Consider the following 22663-nt stretch of genomic DNA (forward strand, 5'->3'; position numbering starts at 1 on the left):
AAAAAAATTTTCCACTATATGCCATGTTAGAAAAAAATCTATTTTTTAAATTAATGATAAGGTGCAATTTTTGAGGATGAAAATATGCGTCTTAGCTACACCTGTCACAAGACAAGCATGAAAAATCAGGTTTTAATGGCACAGTATAAATAGACAATTCCAGCTATGAAATAGAGACTGATCAAGCATAGCTGAAATATATCATCCAAAGATTCCACAACAATACAGACAAAAGCAATCATCAGAGACTGATAGTAATTGTCTCTTGTATATACCTGGAGTTTTTATAGTCATCTCCAATGAGATTAAAAAAAATTATTCCACTAACCGATTGCTTAAGACAAGCCTAAGCAATGTGTCGGAGCTCTGTCATCAATAAAATAACAGGTACTTTACATGGGCATCACTGCCATGGGGGGACAGGGGAGATGTGTCCCTTCCAATATTTTTTGAAAAGCAGTTTCAATTTTTTGTACTTAGTTGACAAAAGATAACATTAAATGAATATTTCCAAGCTTAATTAATCACACATATTAAAAGCTCATGTGCAGTAAGAATTAATGGTTTACAGGATTTACTAACATTCTACTAAATCAGATCCATTTGTATTATTCACTAAAAAGACAATATTCCTAGTTTCAATGAATTGTGTTGGCGTGACTACAAGTGAGGAGGCAGCAGGGTAGATAAACATGAATCTGTTTGGTTGTGCTGTAAGTATGTATGAGGGGTGGCCAGGTGGTAGCTGGCTAACAGTCAGATGCCACACAACAATCACTTACAGTCCAGTGTTGTATAATGACAAAGTCATAGTCAAGAGGAATTGCTATTTATTCATTGTTGACTTTTTTAAAAAAAAAAGCCAGAGAATGGTTCTTCTATAACGATAGAAGTTGAAGCAATGAACTAAAATTTGTGCCATGGTTGGGACTTGAACCTGGGTCTCCTGCTTATGTATCCAGAAAAATGTTATTCCATCAAATCAAAGGAATGACGCTAAGTAAATATTTATTACAAAGGTATTCCAGTTTACTCAGTTTTTCAACTACAATGTAGTAGAATGCCTAGTTTATAGGAATTTAACAACAGTGTTTTAAACTGATCTAAATATAGCATATAGCCTAATATGGTCTATACATATTATTTCTCCTCCTGCTTAGACCCCATTGTGATCTATACCCTATCTAACGAGACATTCCCTCCAGCCATTTAGTGTTGGTAATGCCCATGGGTACTTGGGTCTAGCATACATCAACTGCCTCAACACAAATTATCACAACAAGAACTAAGTTTAGAATACATTTACAATGCATTAAAAGTTGTTAAAGTCTGTAAACATTGATGACATGTTCCTTTAGAATTCTAGCCCCTCAACTGATGAATGAAGGACTCTGTACTGCGATGTAGGTGAGCAATTTGCATTACAGAGTTTCCTTTTTTGTGTCTGTCACATGATGTAATCAAATGAATCAGGAATGTTGATGCACAAATTACAAAAGCTATGTGTCAAAAGATCGCAGTCCTCCATGGCGCACATCCTCGCTGTTGAATGTTACATTATCAATACCATCCTGGCGTTTCACTTCAGCTGTTTTCTCTGAAACAAGAAAAATGTAGTTAATGGATGCTACAATATCTATTGTGTATTCTAAATTGTACTGTTCTTACACAATAATTATCAGATGACAACTTTGAATTTCAAAAACGAAATGCACGGGAAACTATCACACAAGTTATACTACTACAAACAGTGCAACATCCAAAAGTATCAAATCGTATCAGAGGAAGGCTGGACAATGAAGTGACTATGTTACTGGCCAAACTCGATTTTAGGATGAACTAGTTTTGTCTAGGTCAAACTCGTTCATCCTGTTAGCCTAGGTCGAATTGGTTTATCCTACATGCTTTAGGATAAACTGCTATGTCCTAGTCTGAACTAATGTTGCCTAGTCGGAAAGCATGTCGCTGCCTGTATGATCGGGGAATCACTGAATCATCTCTGGCTCGCCCCTCAGGCCTCTCAACCACTCTTTGCTAATACTGTTCTTTGTTTTGAATGGTATTTTGCGTCGACGAGTGCACATGTTAAGTTGCTGGTTGCGTTTAAAAGATTTTATTGTAATCCTAGTGTAATTATTATGAGGTGTTTCGTTATGGATGAGCCTTCGTGTAGTAGACAAGCCAATCAAAAGCTGTACAGAGAAAAGCTTATGGAGGAAATTTTGCAGAGTGAAAACAAAAAGTCTTCTCATTATAAAGTGTTATCAGTAGACGAATATGCGGATTTGGTTAAACAAGTAGAAGACGCGGAAAAGTTGGAAAAAAGAACATCATTACAAAAAAGAATACTGAAACAATTTGCTGTTTTGAAAATTGGCGATGTGAAGAAACTCGTTGCACGGCGTGAAGGGAATATAAAATACTTCGTTCCAACTGATGAACTTTATATCTAGGCTAGTTTCAAAGCCAATTCTCCATTCAGAAATGAATAGCAGATGCCAAGTCGATTTGATTGATTTCCAGACACAACCAGATGGAACTTTAAAATTCATTCTAGTTTACCAAGACCATTTCACAAAATTTGTTCTCCTTTGTGTGTTAACATCAAAGAGGATATAGAAGTGGCTTATCATTTGAACGACATATTCGTAACTGTAGGGGCACCATGCATTCTTGAATCTGATAATGGCAGAGAATTTGTCAATAATGTTATAAGTGAACTTGCAAAGCTTTGGCCAGAACTGAAAACTGTGCATGGAAAACCAAGGCACAGCCAAAGCCAGGGTTCTGTTGAACATGCCATGGGAGACTGCAAATATAAGTTCTTGGTTAAAGGACAACAATTCGACGAAGTGGTCGGAAGGATAAAGGTATGTCCATTTCATGAAAAATGGAGCTTACCACTGTGGCATAAAACAATCACCTTACAAAGCATTATTCACAATCGAACCTAGAGTGGGACTTTCCACTTCCTCATTGCCTCAAGAAATCGTAAATGATATTCAGGATGAAGATGACTTAAAGAAGGCAATCAAAGATGACAGCAGTACTGAGCAGTACAAAGATAGTGATGATGATAACTTTGTAAAAATTGACACAAACAACATTCAAAATGCTAGAAAAATTGCGACAGAAAATTTAAAAAAACAAGGTAAAAGAATGAAAGCTTCCTCTGGCAAATCCCATCCACCAACAGACATTGGAGGCAACATAATCATAACTATTCCAGATGCAGAAAAAGCAGAGGTGACCTTCAAAACATAATTGGAGTAATACTTCAAAAACTGGTGAGAGCCTCTACAAAGTTGGCACCAAACATGGCGTATTTCAAAAACATTATTGCAGGCATAGTTTTATTAAAATTTTACATAATTGTTTGCAATAAAATATTAAAAATATTTGTTTTACTTCCTTTTTATTTTTTAGAACTGATTTAGAGGCCTGCATTCAGAAGTTTTTAGATGTGGTAGATGTTAACCAGGATATTGAAATACCTTTAATGACTGCAACCACTATTGAATCAGGGCAAGGCTTCGTGAAATGCAGTTGCATGAAAAACTGTACAACAAACAAATGCAATTGTAAGAAAAACGAAGTACTCTGCAGTTCTAAGTGCCACCAAAGTAAACCTTGCAAAAATAAATAAATAAGCAAATTGCAGATAAGGTGATTTCTGTAGATAGATGTATATAAGTTGATCTAGTGATAGACATGAAATTATTAATTAGTTAATAAATTAATTTAATGAATCATATTGACAGTTTATTCAATATACTTTGGATACAAACTAGGATAAACCGATTTGACCTAAGCTAAACTGTTTTATCCTATTGGTAACAGGATGAACGAGTTTGAAACTAGTTCATACCAAAATCGGGTTTGGCTGGCAACAACTATACATAAACAAAACGCCACAATTAAATTACAATTTAAATCTATTGAAATACTTTTTCAATACAGGTCATTTGCAATAAGTATTTATACATTACTTTGTAGTACACTAATGACAAGACATCGATTATGAAGGAGAAAAATTTAAACAATATTTTGGATCAGACTGGCAACACATGGATACTGTGTTGCACACAAAATACATCAAAACTAAATCAACATTTGTAATAGCAGACTCTCATTATTCTCCTCATTATGTTAATAGAAATTTAGCCAGCATACAGTGGTGTGGTGCTGAAGGTAGGGAGGAATATGCACTATTACAAATGTACTACTTCTGTCTAAGTATGCAGTGTCAATAAACTGCAGTTGTCAAATTGGCTACATTAGAATTTGTGTAATATATTCAATGATTCTGAATCTCTGAGTACAAATAAATAAAACTTGTAGAATATTCACTCTGCTATACATCATACAAAAAATGTTTGATTATTTTACGACTTTAGCAGGTTCAGCTGTGATTTATATTTCTTTCCTGATATGACAAATGATGAATGTGTCTACCTGGGGAACAATACTTAGCTGGTGGCAAGTGAACCACTCAAAAGTTCAAGAATCAAGGACAAAAGGCTTAGCTGGTGGTGAATGAACCAGTCAAAAGGTCAAGAAGCAATGGTCATGACGGCCTGTGTGAAACCACTTCACTGGACGCATACAGCTATCTTATTTTATACAAAAGGCAATCTTTTCAAAACTGTGTGTTTACTGATAACATTCTCTCTGGTTCCCAGCTGGTGGTGGTGGTGGTGGTGGTGGTTAGTGTTTAACGTCCCGTCGACAACGAGGTCATTAGAGACGGAGCGCAAGCTCGGGTTAGGGAAGGATTGGGAAGGAAATCGGCCGTGCCCTTTCAAAGGAACCATCCCGGCATTTGCCTGAAACGATTTAGGAAAATCACGGAAAACCTAAATCAGGATGGCCGGAGACGGGATTGAACCGTCGTCCTCCCGAATGCGAGTCCAGTATGCTAACCACTGCGCCACCTCGCTCGGTCCCCAGCTGCATCAAGTGGTTTAAAATCCACAAGCTTTTGACTGAGTTCTCTTTGGCCATCGTCAATTGGTGACTAACGTGTGGTTGCTGCTGCCATCCTTCTATAGGAGCACTACCTCCTGTGACTTCACTGTGGCACAGTCCAGTGCCATATGAGTAATGTTTCTTCATGCAACCATGCACTCACTTTAACCTTACGATGGTCAAGTCCCAAGCTGTGTTTAAATGCAGAGTGTTCTCAGCATTTTGATAGTGTCCCAGAAACGACTTGTCCTTTTCATAACACATGTTTCATCGAACGCAATTCGGTTTCCTTACCATGTTCTGCTAATGCTAATTTCTCAGAATACCAGTGGTAGAAACACCTCTCATGTTCATATTTCGCGAATCATTCCACTGAAGACTTGTAAGCAGAAGACCCAACAAGGAGAACCTGAAGCAGATTAAGTTTTTGGCGTTCTGAGGCTCACTAAGAAGGCAGAAAATCGATTCAGGCCTTCAGCAAAATTTCGAAAACTCACTAGCGCTGTGAAAGACGATGTAGGCCTCATGATATTAGGAACATAGAGAATCCTGTGGCAGTATGGACAGTTTTATGTTAGATTATACACAGTATTGATCAGAGCCACGTAACACATGAGTGGCGTTTACGCCTACGGTATCCCGAGAAATTAGCAGTATCAGAACATACTCTGGAATATCGAACTGCATTTGATGAAATATCTCTTATTAAAACAACAAATAGTTTCTGAAATAGCATCATAAACGAAGCAGTCGAGATGAAAATTTCTGAAAACACATTCAATAAAGATGACGGTTTGTAGTGATATGCAGGTTGGGACCTGTCTACTGGAAGGTTGAAGCAATTGTGGTGGTGGTGTGACCAAAAAGTTACAGTTCCTTATATGGGATGAACTGGGATCCAGTGACGTCACAGACGGTAGTCACCACTTGATAATGGCCAAGGAGAGCTTGGTCGAAAGCTCATGATCTTTACACCACTTGACGCATCTGAAACCCTGAGTGAATTTTATCAGTACTCCACCACTGCTAAACTATGTACTGATATATCTGGTTCTTTAATGTTCAAAGAGTGATTCCAAAGGAAGACCAGTATTAATTAGGACTGTACTCTGATGGGACTGAGTTGTAAGCCACACTATCCAAAACCACTCTCCAGAGCAATAAGATATTTAACACTGTATGTCTTCTGACTATTCAGATCAAAGACTAAGGCACGATAAGGCACGAACAATTTGGTACCAAGAAAACAAAGTTAAAGGTAAAACGCCTCCAACGACATAAGCTGATGCCTTGGATTGACGTATACTCATTTTTGTTTGGAGCGCAATTAAATGCGACAAGAACAAAAGCAAAGAGACTCACCTGAGGGTGGATCGTTCCAAGGTTGAGCCTCCGCTGATGTGAAGATGGCATACACCAGGTATGCCACCACTGACAGCGCCACAGTCACGTAGAACACGTTGTTCCAGCCTGCCCGCGTTTGCTGAGGGCACAACAACACTCTCTCAGCACTATACATCCACTCTATCTAGTAACTAAAATACCATATATATGTAAATAAGTTATACAGAACTGCAACCAGTCACTTTTTTGAATAATTATGTTTTATTCCATGAACCGGTTTTCGAACCTTTACAAGTTCATCTTCAGATGGTTTCAGGAAGGTACATCATTATTGCTAGCATAATGCTAGGTGCTGGCTCTATGACAAAAAAGGATGAAACACACTTTAATGTATCGCCATGACTATAGCTTATCTGTCGATATGGATGTAAATTTAATTTTTCACTTACTGCGACAGTATAACCGAAAAAATCTGCCTATAAAATACCATATTTTTTTCAATGAAGCAATGTGGGAGTTTCACAGCAAGCATCTGGGAAAAGTTATAGAAGATCTGATTTTCTGTGACATTTCCGAGACTGGGATGAGCTTCAGTGTCAGCAGAATTTTATTACTTGTTCATCGATTTAAACCCGAATGGTTTATCAAATTTGTAGTCTTCTACACGATGTACTGAAATGCTATGGCCGAGTCTTTTTTCACTTACTGCGACAGTATAACCGAAAAAATCTGCCTATACTGTCGCAGTAAGTGAAAAACTAAATTTACATCCATATCGACAGATAAGCTATAGTCATGGCGATACAGTATAGTGTGTTCCATCTTTTTGTCATAGAGCCAGCACCCAGCATTGTGCTAGCAATAATGATGTACCTTCCTGAAAACATCTGAAGATGAACCTGAAAAGGTTCGAAAACCGGTTCATGGAATAAAACATAATTATTCAAAAAAGTGACTGGTTGGAGTTCTGTATATCTTATTTACATTCAATATACAGTCACGGTTCTAATATATCCGTAATGGATAAGCATAAAATACCATATTTTTTTCAATGAAGCAATGTGGGAGTTTCACAGCAAGCATCTGGGAAAAGTTATAGAAGATCTGATTTTCTGTGACATTTCCGAGACTGGGATGAGCTTCAGTGTCAGCAGAATTTTATTACTTGTTCATCGATTTAAACCCGAATGGTTTATCAAATTTGTAGTCTTCTACACGATGTACTGAAATGCTATGGCCGAGTCTCTCTGTTCCTCAGGGTGGCAACTTGCTTTAAATGTACAAAAACGTAAAACTGTGCACTTCACAAAACGAAAAAAAAGGAGTATCCTACACCTACAATACCAAAGAGTCACAGCTGGAACTGGCCAACTCGTACAAATACCTGGGTGTAACACTTTGTAGAGATATGAAATGGAATGCGTAAAGCAACGTGGTAGACTTCGGTTTATTGGTAGAATACGCGCAGATGGTCCTTTGTTGCTCTGCATGGTCTTCTCTTAGGCAAGAGGAACTCGGCTAGCACACACTTGAGCACCCCAACTGCCGGACGGGTGTGTCAGCACTGCCAACAGAGATGTACAGTTGTGCTACGAGGTGTTCGACTGAGATCCGTCGATCACCTCGAATGAGGGTGTCCGCACGTTCCGACATTGCAGGAGTCACAGCTGTGTGGCTGGCTGGCAGACGGGAGCTGCGCTACCTTGTTGCGATAATGACAGAAGCCTCGCCCAATGACTCACTGTACTCTTGTTCACTTCCAAGTCTCCGTAGGCATTCTGCAAGCGCCAATGAATATCTACGATGCTCTGAATTTCCTGAACTGAATGACAGCTCTCTGCTTGGAACGCACCTCCGTTACAGACGCCGTTTTGAAGGCTATGTATAGCGCGGTCACCTATCGGAACTTCATGAAACCGTGGGGGCTGCAGCGGGAATACTGAACGATGTCCCACAACAAATTCCGCATTTTTTCAACCGAAAGTAGCTGAGAAAAAATAGTGTTGCATTACTTATTTAACACCCCTCATGTATTACTTAACCATTAGGATTAGCTTGAAATTTCAGATGCATTCTAGGTCACAGCATCTAAATGTATCCCTAAAGATAAATTCTTCTTCCCTAATGGATTGGAGTAAATTTTCTTCTGAGCTACTTTGAGTTTGGTATCTGCGCTTGTACGGACATCCTCCAGCTGTCAGGCATTTGTATTGTATTGTATGTTAACCAGGAACCCAGAAACGATGGAGAGGCTCTATCCCCACTGCAGCCGCAGTGGTCCACAACCCCACGACGACTGCCGGAGTTCCACTTCACTCCTTTCCCGCCCCACACCGAACCCAGGGTTATTGTGCGGTTGTGCGGTTCGGCCCCTGCGGGACCCCCCAGGGAATGTCTCACACCAGATGAGCGTAACCCCTATGTTTGCATGGTAGAGTAATGGTGGTGCACGCGTACGTGGAGAACTTGTTTGCGCAGCAATCGCCGACATAGTGTAACTGAGGTGGAATAGGGGGAAACAGCCCGCATTCGCCGAGGCAGATGGAAAACCGCCTAAAAACCACCCAGGCTGGCGGGTGCACCGGATCTCGACACAAATCTGCCGGGCGGATTCGCGCCGGGGACCACGCGCTCTTTCCCGCCCGGAAAGGCGTGCGTTAGGCCGCACGGCCAACTGGGCGGGCTGTCAAGAAATACTGTATACTATAAGGCAGGTAGCAGAATTATAAGGGGCGGCAAATGAAAACGAGACAGGTAGAAAAAATGTAAGTAAACTGTTCATTATTTCAGAAGTAATCGCCGTAACTGCTAATACAGGATGACAATTACTGAAGTACATGAAAAAAAAACGTAAATTAGTTACAAACTAAGGCGTGTACACACCTTATTCAACATGTAAAAGTCACTGCCGACATTCAGATTTAGATTATGACATGTTAAATATGCTTGCCATCATTAGCATTGATGTGGTGCAGAAGAGTAGTGGAGTTCTGCATGACCCGCTGAAGTGTCAGAACATCAATGCTGTCGTTTACGTCCTGAATGGCTGATTTCAGCTCAGCAATGGATTTGGGGTTATTGTTGTACACCTTGTCTTTAATACAGCCCCACAAAAGGAGTCGTATGTGTGCAGATCTGGAGAAAGTGGTGGCCAATCCAGGACCATACCAGTGGATTCTGGGTACCCTAGAGCCAGAACGCGGTCCCAAAAGTGCTATTCCAGGACATCAAACACTCTCCTGCTTCGATGGGGTTGAGTTCCGTCTTGCATGAACCACATCTTGTCGAAACTAGGGTCAATTTGGATAATGGGGATGGAATCATCTTCCTGCACCGTTCGGTAGTCACCGTGCCATCAAAGAATATAGCACCAATCGTTCTGTGACTGGACATTGCACTCCACACAGTCACCTGTTGAGAGTGTAAAGACTTCTCGATCGCGAAATATTGATTCTCAGTCCCCCAAAGGCACCAGTTTTCTTATTGACGAACCCATCCAAAAGAAAGTGGTCTTCATCACTTAACCAATCCTTACAGCGCATACTAATTCCCATCACGCCCCGCGGCCAACCGTGCAGCTTGAACGTCCTAACGCAAACCGTTCGGAAGTTATGACGATTTTGTTTCATGTAGTTCAGTAATTGTCACCCTGTACATTTATCCCATTGTGAGAAAAGGTGATAAATGGCTTCATGTAAAAATGTCTGTCGTAGCCTGCCAGACCATGATTGTTAAACAGGGGTGGTGCTCTTCGTCCAAAGTAAATTGACGGCCACAAACGTCTTTCTTCAGGGCTCCAAAAATATGGAAATCGCATGGGAGAGATCGGGACTGTATGGAGGATGTGTAAGGTCTTCCCACAGAAACTTCCACAGCGAAGTCGAAACATCCACGACACCATGTGTTCGGGCATTATCCTACAACAGAATGATGCTGTCTGTTGATGTGCCCAGCGGTACATGGCCACCTTGCAAAAACTGAAGCGCGCCGTCGAGTCCAAACGCCCAGAAATGTTGACGGACGGCATTTTGTTGCTGGGTAATGGCCGCCTGCCAAGGTTGTTTCGACGACGCCGCACAAGTTTCGCTGGGAAGCCCTCCACACAGTCACGATCTCTCTCCATGCGATTTCCACATTTTTGGAGCCCTGAAGAAAGATATTCGTTGCTGCCGATTTGTTTTGTGCGAAGACGTGCACACATGGGTACAATCATGGTTCCGCAGGCAACCGCAAACATTTTTCTGTCATGATTGACCGTCCTGTATGACAGTGGGATAAATGTATTAACAGCTGTGGCGTTTATGTTTGAAATAACAAAGAGTTTACTTTCTTTCTTTTTAACTGTTCGTTACATCGATTTAAGGAGCCAGTTAACGAGCTCAAGTGGTAATCGCCTGAAAAAAAGATATCTTTGCCTGCACGTGTTCCGTATGCATGCGTGCGTATGTACTGGGTGACAGTTATTGAACTATATGAAATAAAATCGTCATAATTTCGGAACGGTTTGTATTAGAACGTTTAAACTGCACGGTTGGCCGTGGGGCGTGATGGGAATTAGTATGGTTTGGTTTGGCGACGAAGCCACTTTCGTTTTGGATAGATTCATAAATAAACAAAATTGGCGCATTTGAGAGACTGAGAATTCTCATTTCGCGATCAAGAAGTCTCTTCACCCTCAACAGGTGACTGTGTGGTGTGCAATGTCCAGTCACGGAACAATCGGTGCGATATTTCTTGATGGCACAGTGACTACCGAACAGTATGTGAAGGTTTTGAAAGATGATTTCATCCCCATTATCCAAAGTTACCCTGATTTCGACAAGATGTGGTTTCTTGCAAGACGGAGCTCGACCCCATCAAAGCAGGAGAGCGTTTGGTGTCCTAGAAGAGCACTTTGGGAACCTCATTCTGGCTCTATGGTATCCAGAAGCAACTGGCACGGGCCTCGATTGGTCGCCACATTCTTCGCATCTGAACACATGCGACTCCTTTCTGTAGGGATGTATTAAAGACAAGGTGTACAGCAATAACCCTAAAACCACTGCTGATCTGAAAACACCTATTCAGGTCATCGACAGCATCGATGTTCCGACACGTCAGCGGGTCATGCAGTATTTCACTATTTGCCTGTGCCACATCATAACCAATGATGGCAGACATATCGAATATGTCATAACCTAAATCCGAATATCTCTAGCGATATTTACATGTCGAATAAAGTGTATGCACGTCGTAGTTTGTAAATAATTTAGTTTTTTTTGTATAGTTCAATAATTGTCAGCCTGTACCTGTGTATGTGCGTGTGTGTTTACTTAGGCTACATGTTAGTTACATAACTAGAGAAATGATGACGTACATTGGCGCTGGTGAAGGCGCCGACAATATACGGGACGACGATCCCTGTCAGGTTGGCGAATGTGTTGACAATGCCGACAACCGTCCCGGAGTAGTTGGGTGCGATGACATGCATGTTCATGTAGGGCCCCGAGCAGTTGGTGGACATGAGGAAGCCGTTGATCGCCAGCACAGCCACGATCACAGGCGCGTTGCAGCCCACCTGCGAGACCACGATCAGCGTCGCTGTCGGCACCAGAGTACCTGCAAAAAGCCGATTTCAGTCTTATCGTCGCCTGCAGTATTTAGTGATGATTGCTTTGGGCCACTTAACAACAGTATGATCCGTTTCTCATCAGTCAGAAGATGATGAAATGTCTACATCGATGACAGAGAAATTAACCTTTGTCTCGACTACTTAATCGCATCAAATGACGAGCTGTAGTCACATAAAGTCCATTCAAAATGGTTCAAATGGCTCTAAGCACTATGGGACTTAACATCTGAGGTCATCAGTACCCTAGAACTTAGAACCACTTAAACCTAACTAACCTAAGGACATCACATACATCCATGCCCGAGGCAGGATTCGAAGCTGCGACTGTAGCAGCAGTGCGGTTCCGGACTGAAGCGCATTGAAACGCTCGGTCACAGTGGCCAGTCACATGAAGTTGCGACAGCATTTAAAATCGTATGAAGCGCTCAGCTCGCAAATATCGCGCGTCACTATAAGTGTGATTTGGTAAGTCTGGTAAATTTCTATGAAAGAATGGAACATTTTTGTTGTACCTTCGCGGTTGGTAAACTTGACTATTCTGAGGGTCATGTAACGAATTTCAACAATGTATACCGTACAGTTCATTCTTGACAGCCGTCTACATTGGTCAGTGTGTCGACTGCGTTTGGAAATGGAGAATACGGAGTTTCGGGATGTTATTAAGCATTTCCTATTGAAAGGTTGGGGAAATCAAAACATAATTGGATGAAGATCACGCGGACTGTGCACCATCATTGAAGACCATTAACTTTTGGATTAACGAATTTAAACGTGGTCACCGCAAGCTGAACCATATACAAAATCCATTATATGGTAATGCAAGATCAATAAATAAAAATACATAAGATTGCTGAGGCTGTAGGCATCTCAAGTGAGCGAACGCTTAATATCGCCCACACAGAACTGGTTCTGCAGAATCTGTGTGCAAGGTAGGCGGCGCGATTGCCAACAGTCGACCAAGAACGCATCAGGTACAACATTTCAACACAATGATGTGTGGAGTAGTGCATTATCTTTTGAAAGAACAGTTTTTTGCGTGCCAGCTGTTGTATTTTTTCAGCCAATGCAAGTTTCAAACGATCCAACAATGAAATATAATAGGTTAGAGTTATGGATCGCAATCCGCAAAGCTTTTTGCACCGATTTGTGACTGTTGAGGAAATCTGGATACATCGTTATTCACCAGGGTCAGAACAATGGACATAGAATGGTCAAAGTGCACCAAAGAAGGAAAGACCATCTTGTCAGCTGGTAAGGTGATGGCCACTGTTTTTTGGGATTCTCAAGGAATAATCTTCATAGACTATCTGGAAGAAGGGAGAACCATAAGTGGATCCTATTATGTTTCATTGTTGGATCGTTTGGAACTTAACATTGGCTGATAAAAGACAACAGCTGGAACGCAAACAGGTGCTCTTTCAAAGGATAATGCACCATCCCACACATCAGCGATGACATCTACATCTACATCATACTCCACAAGCTACCTAATGGTGTGTGGCGGTGAGTACTTTCGGTACCACTATCTGATCCCTCCAACCCTGTTCCACTCGCGAATGCTGCGTGGGGAAAATGATAGTCGGTAAGCCTCTGTATTGGGTCTAATTTCTCGAATTTTGTCCTTGTGGTCAAGAAGCGAGATGCATGTATGTTGTCTGACTCCTCCTGAGAAGTGCTGACCCGAAATTCCAATAGTAAAGCTCTCTGTGATGCACAACGCCTCTCTTGTAATGTCTGCCAACAGAGTTTGTTTAGCCTCTCCGTAATGCTCTCTCGCCAGCTAAACGATACCGTCACGAAACGCGCAGCTCTTCGTTGTATCTATCAGTCCTACCTGATAGGGATCCAGATAGATGAACAATACTCAAAGATCAGGCGAACAAGCGCCTTATAAGCCACATCTTTCGTGGATGACTTACATTTCCTTAAGATTCTTCCGATTGATCTGAATCTTGTGTCTGCTTTTCCAACTATGTGTTCTATCTGGTCATTCCACTTAAGATCGCTCTGGATAGTTACGCCTAGATATTTTACGGTAGACGCTGTCATCAGTAGTGTAGCTGTACAGTAGTGAATTTCTTTTCCTATGTGTGCGCAATATGTTACAATTATTTACTTTCAAGGTCAACTGCCAGAGCCTGCACCAGTCATCAGTGCTCTGCAGGTCAATTTCGCTTCGTTCAGTTTTCGTTTGTCAGCTAGGTTTTTGCTCCTCTCGAATCTGAGATGAAATACTCTTTGTTTACGATGACAATGGCGAAAGCGCATGAACTGGGCTTTGAATTGGTTCATCATCCATCCTACGCAACAGACTTAGCCCCAAGTAACTTCTTCCTGTTGCCTGATTTGAAACATTGGCTTGCTGGGAAGAAATTTTCATAAAAAGAGGAAGTGATAGTTGCAGTCATCGAGAACTTTGCACAGTTTGACAGAATCTATTTTACCGACGGGACTAAAAAGCTGGAGGATCGCTGAACCTAGTGAATATTCCTCAAAACAGACGATGTCGAGAAGCAAGATGAGTTATTCACAAAACAAGACTTAACAAATCATACTTGTAGTTCAATTTCTAGGTAATAGATAGTTCTTAAATGTTTTGTAAACTGAAACGCAGGGCAAGTGTGTCACGTGGTAGGTGATCTTAGCAAACAATCAAGGTGGCGAAAAGAATAGGTCGTGGCAGTAATGAGGAGGGTTCACAGAAGCTTGTTAATACTGTTTTTAACAATAGTAATGAAATGAGTGTTTGCCTTTCAGTGATGTAGTTTCTGAAGTTCAAAGTGCCCTTGAATATCAGAAGGAAATGAAACTTCCTCGCAGATTAAAACTGTGTACTGGACTGAGACTCGAACTCGGGACCTTAGCTTTTCGTGGGCAAGTGCTCTACCATACAATGCTGTGCTCCAAACGCACATTCTCAGAAATTTCTTCCTCAAATTAAGCCCTATGTTTGATACTAGTAGACTTACCTTGGCCAGGAAAACCATTTTTGCCAGTGCTAGTCTGGTTTTGATGTCCTCCTTCCTCTGTACCCCGTTGGTGATTTTACTGCCTAGGTAGTAGAATTCCGTGACTTCATCTATTTCGTGATTATCAATCCTGATGTTAAGTTTCTCGCTGTTTTCATTTCTGCTATTTCTTATTACTTTCGTATTTCTTCCATTTACTCCCAATCAATATTCTGTACTCAGGCTGTTCATTCCGTTCAGAAGAACATCTAATTCTTCTTCACTTTCGCTCAGGATAGCAATGTCATCAGCGAATCGAATCAATGATATCATTTCAATTTGAATTTTAATCCTACTCCTGAATATTTCTTTTATTTCCATCATTGCTTCTTCGATGTACAGATTGAACAGTAGGGGCAAAAGACTACATTTTTGTCTTACACCCTTTTTAATCCGAGCACTTCGTTATTATTCCTTCTTGGCTCGTATTACCCGTCTCTCCCTACTGCTTATCCCTATTTTTCTCAGAATTTCGAACATCTTGTGCCATTTTAATTGTCGAACGCTTTTTCCAGGTCGACAAATCCTATGAACGTGTCTTGATTTTTTTAGTCTTGCTTCCGTTATTAACCGCAATGTGAGAATTGCCTCTCTCGAGCCTTTTCCTTTCCTAAAGTCAAACTGATAGTCTTCTAGAGCATCCTCAATTTTCTTTTCTATTATTCTTTATATTATCCTTGTCAGCAACTTGGACGCATCAGCTGCTAAGTTAATTGTGTGATAATTGTCGCACTTGTCATCTCCTGCAGTCTTCGGAATTGTGTGGATGATATTTTTTCGAAAGTCAGATGATATGTCGCCAGATACAAACGTTCTACACACCAATGTGAATAGTCATTTGATTTTAAAAATGTTACCTATCCCTTCTGCCTTATTTGATCTTAAGTCCTGCAAAGCTCTCTTAAATTCTGGTTCTAATACTGGATCACCGGTCTCTTCCAAATCGACTCCTGTTTTTTCTTCTATCACATCCGACAAATCTTCCCCCTTGCAGAGGCCTTCAGTGTACTCTTTCCACCTATTCACACTCTCCTCTGCATGTAGCAGTGGAATTCCTGTTGCACTCTTAATGTTACCACCGTTGCTTTTAATGTCATCGAAGGTTGTTTTGACTTTCCTGTATGCTGAGTCTGTCCTTCCGAAAATTATGTCTTTTTCGATTTCTTTACATTTTTCATGCAGCCATTTCGTCTTAGCTTCCCTGCACTTCCTATTTATTTCATTCCTCAACGACTTGTATTTCTGAATCCCTGAATTTCCATGAACATTTTTGTACTTCCTTCTTTCATCGATCAACTGAAGAATTTCTTCTGCTATCCATTTTTTACGTTTTTCTTTCTCTTCAACTGTAATGCCTACTGAGCTAATGGTTATTGCTGTATCTTAGTACTGCTGTATCTAACTTCTTTGCGTACTGGTTTTCCACGACTAATTTCTTCAACTTCGGCCTTCTCTTGTAAGGGTGACGAAGACGAAAGCATCTCTCGTGTTCTATACAGCGCTGTTCAGTAATACACACAGTCTAACATAAAACTGTCGACACCCACACGGTATTTTATATACACCTGGCGTTCCGAGGTCTACGTCGTCTTTCACAGGCCTCATGACTTGTCGAATTTTTGCTGGAACCCTGATGACCGAATTGAACTTATGCCTCTTTAGGAGCCAGATATTTTTCCTGTTACTGAGCTACAGAGTGGCAAAAATGGAAACTTCTTCGAGTCCTTCTCGGGGTCCTCCTGCTCACGTGTGTTCGGAAAGATGGCTTGAGAAATCTGGCAATAGTTGTGGCCGTTTTGCTTTAATACTTTCCGTAAGTAGTTCGGTACCTTCGGCAGGTTTTCAGCTTCTGAGACGGCTTCCGTTTGATGCACCAAGGTCCTCAGAACAGAACGATTCAGTGACGGATGGTGATAGCTGATAGCGTACAGCTATCGGTCCGTTGTGGGTGGGTTTCCGGCAAACACTGTGGTTGAGATATCCATTTGCTTCATGGCGGATGAAGACGTCAAGGAACAGCAAGGTACATCTGTCTCTACCCCCATGGTGAATTTAATGTTGCCACGGATATCCTTGATGTGATCCAAAAATTCTCCCATCTTTCCAAGTCCACGGCACCAGATAATGAACGTGTCGTCGATGAAACGTTAAAAGCAACTAGACTCTGCAGGGGCTATGTCCAGGACGATGTCGTCAAAGAGCTCCGTAAACAGGTTGGCTGCAAATGGAGCTAGTGGGCTCCCCTTAGCCGTCGCTAAGGGGACCCATTAGCCGACCATCTGGTTCAAATATTCTCTCCATCGTACAAAAAATACGATGGCATCAGAGTGTGCAAACCACTTGACGCAGCTGGAAGCTCGAGAGAATTTTATCAGTATATATCGCTGCCAAACAGTTCATTCGTATACGAGCAATTTTGTTTTGCCTCGCACGATTTAGCGGAGTTTAAATGCAACATACAAAACTATGTTTGTCTTGTGGTATATTTGGTTTCTAAAACAATGAACGATCGGCTTGAACTTACCCATTCCGTTTATAATGCGAAATCCGTGAAGTTTGGATATGTAGCCCTTCCGGAACACAAAATCGGTGAGCCATCCGAAGAACAGACTGCCGCCCGCACTTATAACGTGGGGCGCGGCCGACAGGAAGCCGTTCTGCAACGAATAGACACATACATAGACAGATACGTGAGTGAGCGCTTCTCAGATTACAAACATAGTAAGCTATAAAATGACATCGAGAGCCTACAAGTTGTCCCACCAAATGAAAACAATTGAACAGAACTGGTATTAGAAGTTTTCGGTGGATGTTTATACTCTTCAAACTGATTAATGTTCGCTGGCAACTGTGTTCGTATTTGTTGAGGGCAGTCCGTAAAAACTCGCCATGTTGATACGCGACTACGATAATTCCTTTTCTTTATCAGGCTTGAGTAGACCCCTATAGACATTTGAGGCGAACGATGGGTGCATTGCGGCTGAATATTGAGTGAACAGTGATATCCGTCTTACTGTCTGCTCACTACGTATAGGGAGCAGCCGTTACTCGTAGCCGCGCGGTCTAGGGCGCCTTGTCACGGTCCGTGCGGCCTTTCCCCCCGCCCCCCCCTCCCCCATCGGAGGTTCGAGTCCCCTCCCTCGGGAATGGGTGTGTGCGTTGTCGATAGTGTAAGTTAGTTTAAGTTAGATTAAGTAGTGTGTAGGCTTAGGGACCAATGACCTCAGCAGTTTGGTCCCATTACACCTTACCACAAATTTCCAATTTCCGTTACTCGTAAAGTCCCTAATCGATGTTAATCGTCGGAATTAAATTTCCCAAGGAAAATATTGAAACGAAATGGAGAAGGCTTGTAACTGATGTGAGGTGGCGGGATCTGCGATCTAGAAATGCCGCAAGATGCCTTTTGAGTTCGGCAGCGGTGGCATTTACTTTAGCAAGAGTTTCGGGTTAACACCATACTGCCCATTAGACATGTAGTCACATACCGGACTCACTATGCCGAATCGGCTCCCAGAAGCAAACAAAAAAAAAAAAAAAAAAAATTATTTTCAGTATTTCACATAATTATTTATTGAATTTAAAAATTTGTAATGCTGTTGTACCTTATTCATAAAAGTTATACAACAAAAATTTTTGTTACTCCTGCAAGCCTTAAGTTAAACATAAGTTTACTCGTCTTGAATGTAAGGCGCGATCTTCATTAATTCATTTAAACGTTTAACACATTAAGTATTGAAGCTAGAAACCGTGTATAATTAAATGAAACAACAAGTTTACTGTTACCAGTCACCGTTTTATTTTTTCCACGACGCGTTTCGAAGGTTTAAACCTCCATCATCGGGTGGATTTACATTAGTTAGTATTACATATGTGTGTATGTTGTGTTACGACATTTGGAGGAACTTGTGGCACTGCCTAGTGGAGAAACAAGACACTATTTCAGAATATGGTTTTGGAAACTTTTGACAAAAAATTAAACTGATATTTAATGGTAAACTTTAATAAGTAAACTAGAGTACCTCCAGTGGTCACAAGTTCCTTTTTCTGTCGTAACACTTCACATGTATACTGCCACATTTGTAAACAAATATGGCGTCTGGAATCAGCTGGGTGCAAGCAGCAGAAGAGAAGACATAATCGCAAAGTGCAAAGAATATACATTGTAACAACATTATTACAGAATAATCGTTTAAACCATTTGGAGGTGTTTGTTTTGAGTTGTCAAATATATGTGTGTGTACTTCAGGTGGTATATAAATCCAATTTTGAAAGGTTAAAACAGCTAAACATTCGTACTCGTTTATGCAATCAGGTGAAATTTTAAAATGGCTTAAACTTCATACTTGCTAATAACAATTAGGTAAAATGTTATAGGCTTCAATTACAATGATCATATTGGCTACAGCAGTAAAATCATACATAGATGACACTCTTTGAAGAAAGAGAGAGAGAGAGAGAGAGAGAGAGAGAGAGAGAGAGGAAGGAGTGATTATATGAGAGCAAACATTTACATGGCAAGGAGTCTTAAGATTACATGTTGCATATATTAGCTGCCTAAAGGTTGGGGTAATACACTGGTTAATGTTATAAAATATGCAGATAGATATACATTTGTGCCAGTAGATGATGTACATACAGTTTTAAGCTGACAGGGGGTACAAGCTGTTGGTGTGATGAATTATCTGTGAATGAGGTCAATCTCTTGTACTCTTGGCGGCTGTCAATATTTATGGTAAATATTAGGATATGTGCACGTGTGTGTGTGTGTGTGTGTGTGTGTGTGTGTGTGTGTGTGTGTGTGTGTATTTTCAGAGTGTAGGCAGTTGCTGAAAACAGAGATGATACTATTGTAAATATTGTCATTTTTGTCATTTAAGATGGATTCTGGTTGTTTCATTTGGTGTTTGTATATTTGGGGTGTTTCAAGGATATCTAGTTTTCTGCTTTTTGGTTGGATGTGTAGGATGCTAATACTTGTGTTGTTAACATGGTGTTTTGTTTCATGTAGGTGGGTAGCTATTGCTGATGTGTGGTATTTTTTGTTTTTTAGTGCTGCCATGTGTTCCTTGAACCTAATCTCAAATGATCTGCCTGTCTGGCCTATGTAGAAGCAGTCACAGTCCAAACATTCAATTTTGTACACACCTGTGTGATGAAGTGGGTTTCGTGTGCCGATGTTGTGGGGTAACTTCTGTCCAATCTTGTTGTCTGTTGTAAAGGATATACTTATGCCTTTCCGTTTGAAGACATTAGCAATCTGGTATGAAATGTTACACAGAAAGGGGACTGTATGCAAAACATTATTTTCTTTTTGTTTTTTGTGTTGTGATTGCTTTGCCATTATTGAGTGTTTTAGAGTGTCTATTATGGAGTTGTTATAGCCATTTTCAATAGCTGTTTGTTTTATTATTTCAATTTCTTGATCACGTTTATCACTGAAAGTGGTAGTTGGATAGCTCTATTAATCATGTACCGGTATGCTGCCATTTTGTGTGCTGCGGGGTGGCAAGAGGAGTTGTGGATTGTAGTATGTGTTGTGGTAGGCTTCCGATAAATTTCAAACTGATGTCTGTTATTCTTTATTGTAATGGTAAGGTCTAGGAAATTTATGCTTTCATGGGAGTTGTTGAAAAACTGATTCAACTCACTGATGTCATCTTTAGTGCCTTTGATTAAAATTATGATATCATCTACATATCTATAGTAGTAGATGATATTTTTGAGGAGGTGGTGATTGGAATTCAAGATTTTGTCTTCTAGGTTACTAATAAATATTTCTGCTAACAATCCGGAAAAAATAAAACGGTGACTGGTAACAGTAAACTTGTTGTTTCATTTAATGTCAGTAACAGTCACGGTAAAGCCTAACCTAAAAATGTTCGCATTTAAAGTTAAACTGTGTATAATATTATTTCTTGAGATCGTGTATGTCACGGCGCGCAAATTATCCACACTGTTTTCATACAGTGTTTGAGAATACGACCACTTAGCGACTACCAAAAAATTTTACACACAATTTTGAGACTTTTAGAAACTTTTTCTCGCTGAAATCCCCTCCCCCCCCCCCCCCAAATAACGAAACGAAAAAAATTTGTAGCTTACTACATTTTCGCTGTTCGTGCTTTATGGATCTATTTTGCACAACCCCACGCCCCCATAAAGACGATAATCGGAACAACTACAAGCAGAGTAGAAAGAAAGCATAGCTAAAAAGCAATATCTCATAAATACGCAACTCGCGAAATGTAGTAACTAGGAAAACTGTTATTTTTCACTGGCCAGCTGCAGCATCTAATCTGCTGTCGATGATGCAACTACGTCCTGACTAAAGACTCAAATATGTATCATTCTAATTGAAGGTGGATGAAAGTCCGAAATGCGTCTTATCTTTACTAAAGATAGTTAACAAAGTGGCTGGTCGCTGTATTTATTAAAATAAGTAGCTATTCCCGCGACTGCGCTAGCATATCAGTAGTTCTGTTATGACGAGTGCTATGCTGAGTAGGCAAGCTAGTAATTTGTAAATGTGTATACAGTGGTGTAGAGAAGTATGAATAAAAAAAATGCATGCAGTGCGGGTATGTAGCCACATAATAAATGTGCTTTTGTTATTTTGCTGCATGTCGAATCAGAAAGCATGCATTATATTTTCTAATTATACAAGGTGTATCAAAAAGAATCATCTGATTAAAAAAAACTGCTAGGTTATCCGAGATATGTGCGTGAAAACGTACTGTTGGAAAGTGCAAACTCTCGAGTTTTACGTGGTTCCCGTTAGGTAGCAGCAGTGTGCGCCCATTTCATTTCTAGTAAAAATAATGTCGGGACAACAGAAAGCGTTTTGTTTTCTACGTTTTGAACAGCGCGGGTCAATAATAACCGTTCAGCGTGACTTTCGTAATAGGTATGGTGTGGGTCCTCCTATAGCACAGATTATTAGACGATGGCATGAACAATTCCGAGAAACAGGTTGTTTGCGTAGACCGTCCTCGATTGTCTGACACAGACGTCGAACGTATCCGCCATAGTTTCACAACGAGTCCGTAGAAATCCGTTCGTCGTGCAGCTCGACAGCTCAACATGCCCCCATGTCCGTCTGGCGTGTGTTGCGTCGATGTTTACATATGAAACCATACAAAATTCAGCTACTGCAAGCTCTTGGCGAAGGTGGCAAACAACAACGTGTAGAGTTCCATAATTTTGTTCTTGACAAGAGGGAGGATAACACTTTTCTTCCATGCTTAGTGTTTAGCGATGAGGCAACATTCCATTTAAATGGAAAGGTGAACCATCGTAATGGGAGAATATGGGGTATGGAACAACGACATGAAGTTGTACAACATGAGAGGGACTCTCCAAAATATAATGTGTTTTGTGCAGTTTCACGGGAAGGGGTGTATGGTGCATTTTCCTTTGCCGAGAACACTGTCACAGGAAGCACATATCTCGATATGCTTGAGAACTTTCTTTCCCCACAGTTGGAGACAGATTCGAATGACTTCATTTACCAACAGAATGGGGCACCGCCACAATGGCATCTGGAAGTGCGGGAATTTTCAAATCAAAGGATTAGTGAACGATGGATTGGTAGCCCTGGAGCAAAATATTCAGCCTTACATTGCTGACCTCCAGGGTCAGTGGACCTGACTGTATGTGATCAATTTTTGTGGGGATTTATAAAAGACTTTGTTTATGTGCCTCCGTTACCAACAACAATAACAGCAGCTGT

At 40.8% G+C, this 22663-nt stretch overlaps 1 protein-coding gene across 1 annotated transcript in view; it reads right to left on the reverse strand.

The window, feature by feature from the left end:
• Nucleotides 1-1499: 1499 nt before the first annotated feature.
• The window catches only part of LOC124597696 (sialin-like), a 39790-nt gene continuing 18626 nt past the window's right edge, over nt 1500-22663 (reverse strand). The window contains exons 3-6 of the mRNA XM_047135954.1: nt 17456-17588; nt 11669-11910; nt 6331-6451; nt 1500-1597 (exon numbers count right to left, since the gene is read on the reverse strand). Coding sequence (XP_046991910.1) covers nt 1500-1597; nt 6331-6451; nt 11669-11910; nt 17456-17588 — 594 coding nt within the window. The remainder of the gene's footprint in view (nt 1598-6330; nt 6452-11668; nt 11911-17455; nt 17589-22663) is intronic.

The sequence above is a fragment of the Schistocerca americana genome, chromosome 1, assembly GCF_021461395.2.
Source record: "Schistocerca americana isolate TAMUIC-IGC-003095 chromosome 1, iqSchAmer2.1, whole genome shotgun sequence".
In the NCBI taxonomy this organism is placed as follows: Eukaryota; Metazoa; Arthropoda; class Insecta; order Orthoptera; family Acrididae; genus Schistocerca; species Schistocerca americana.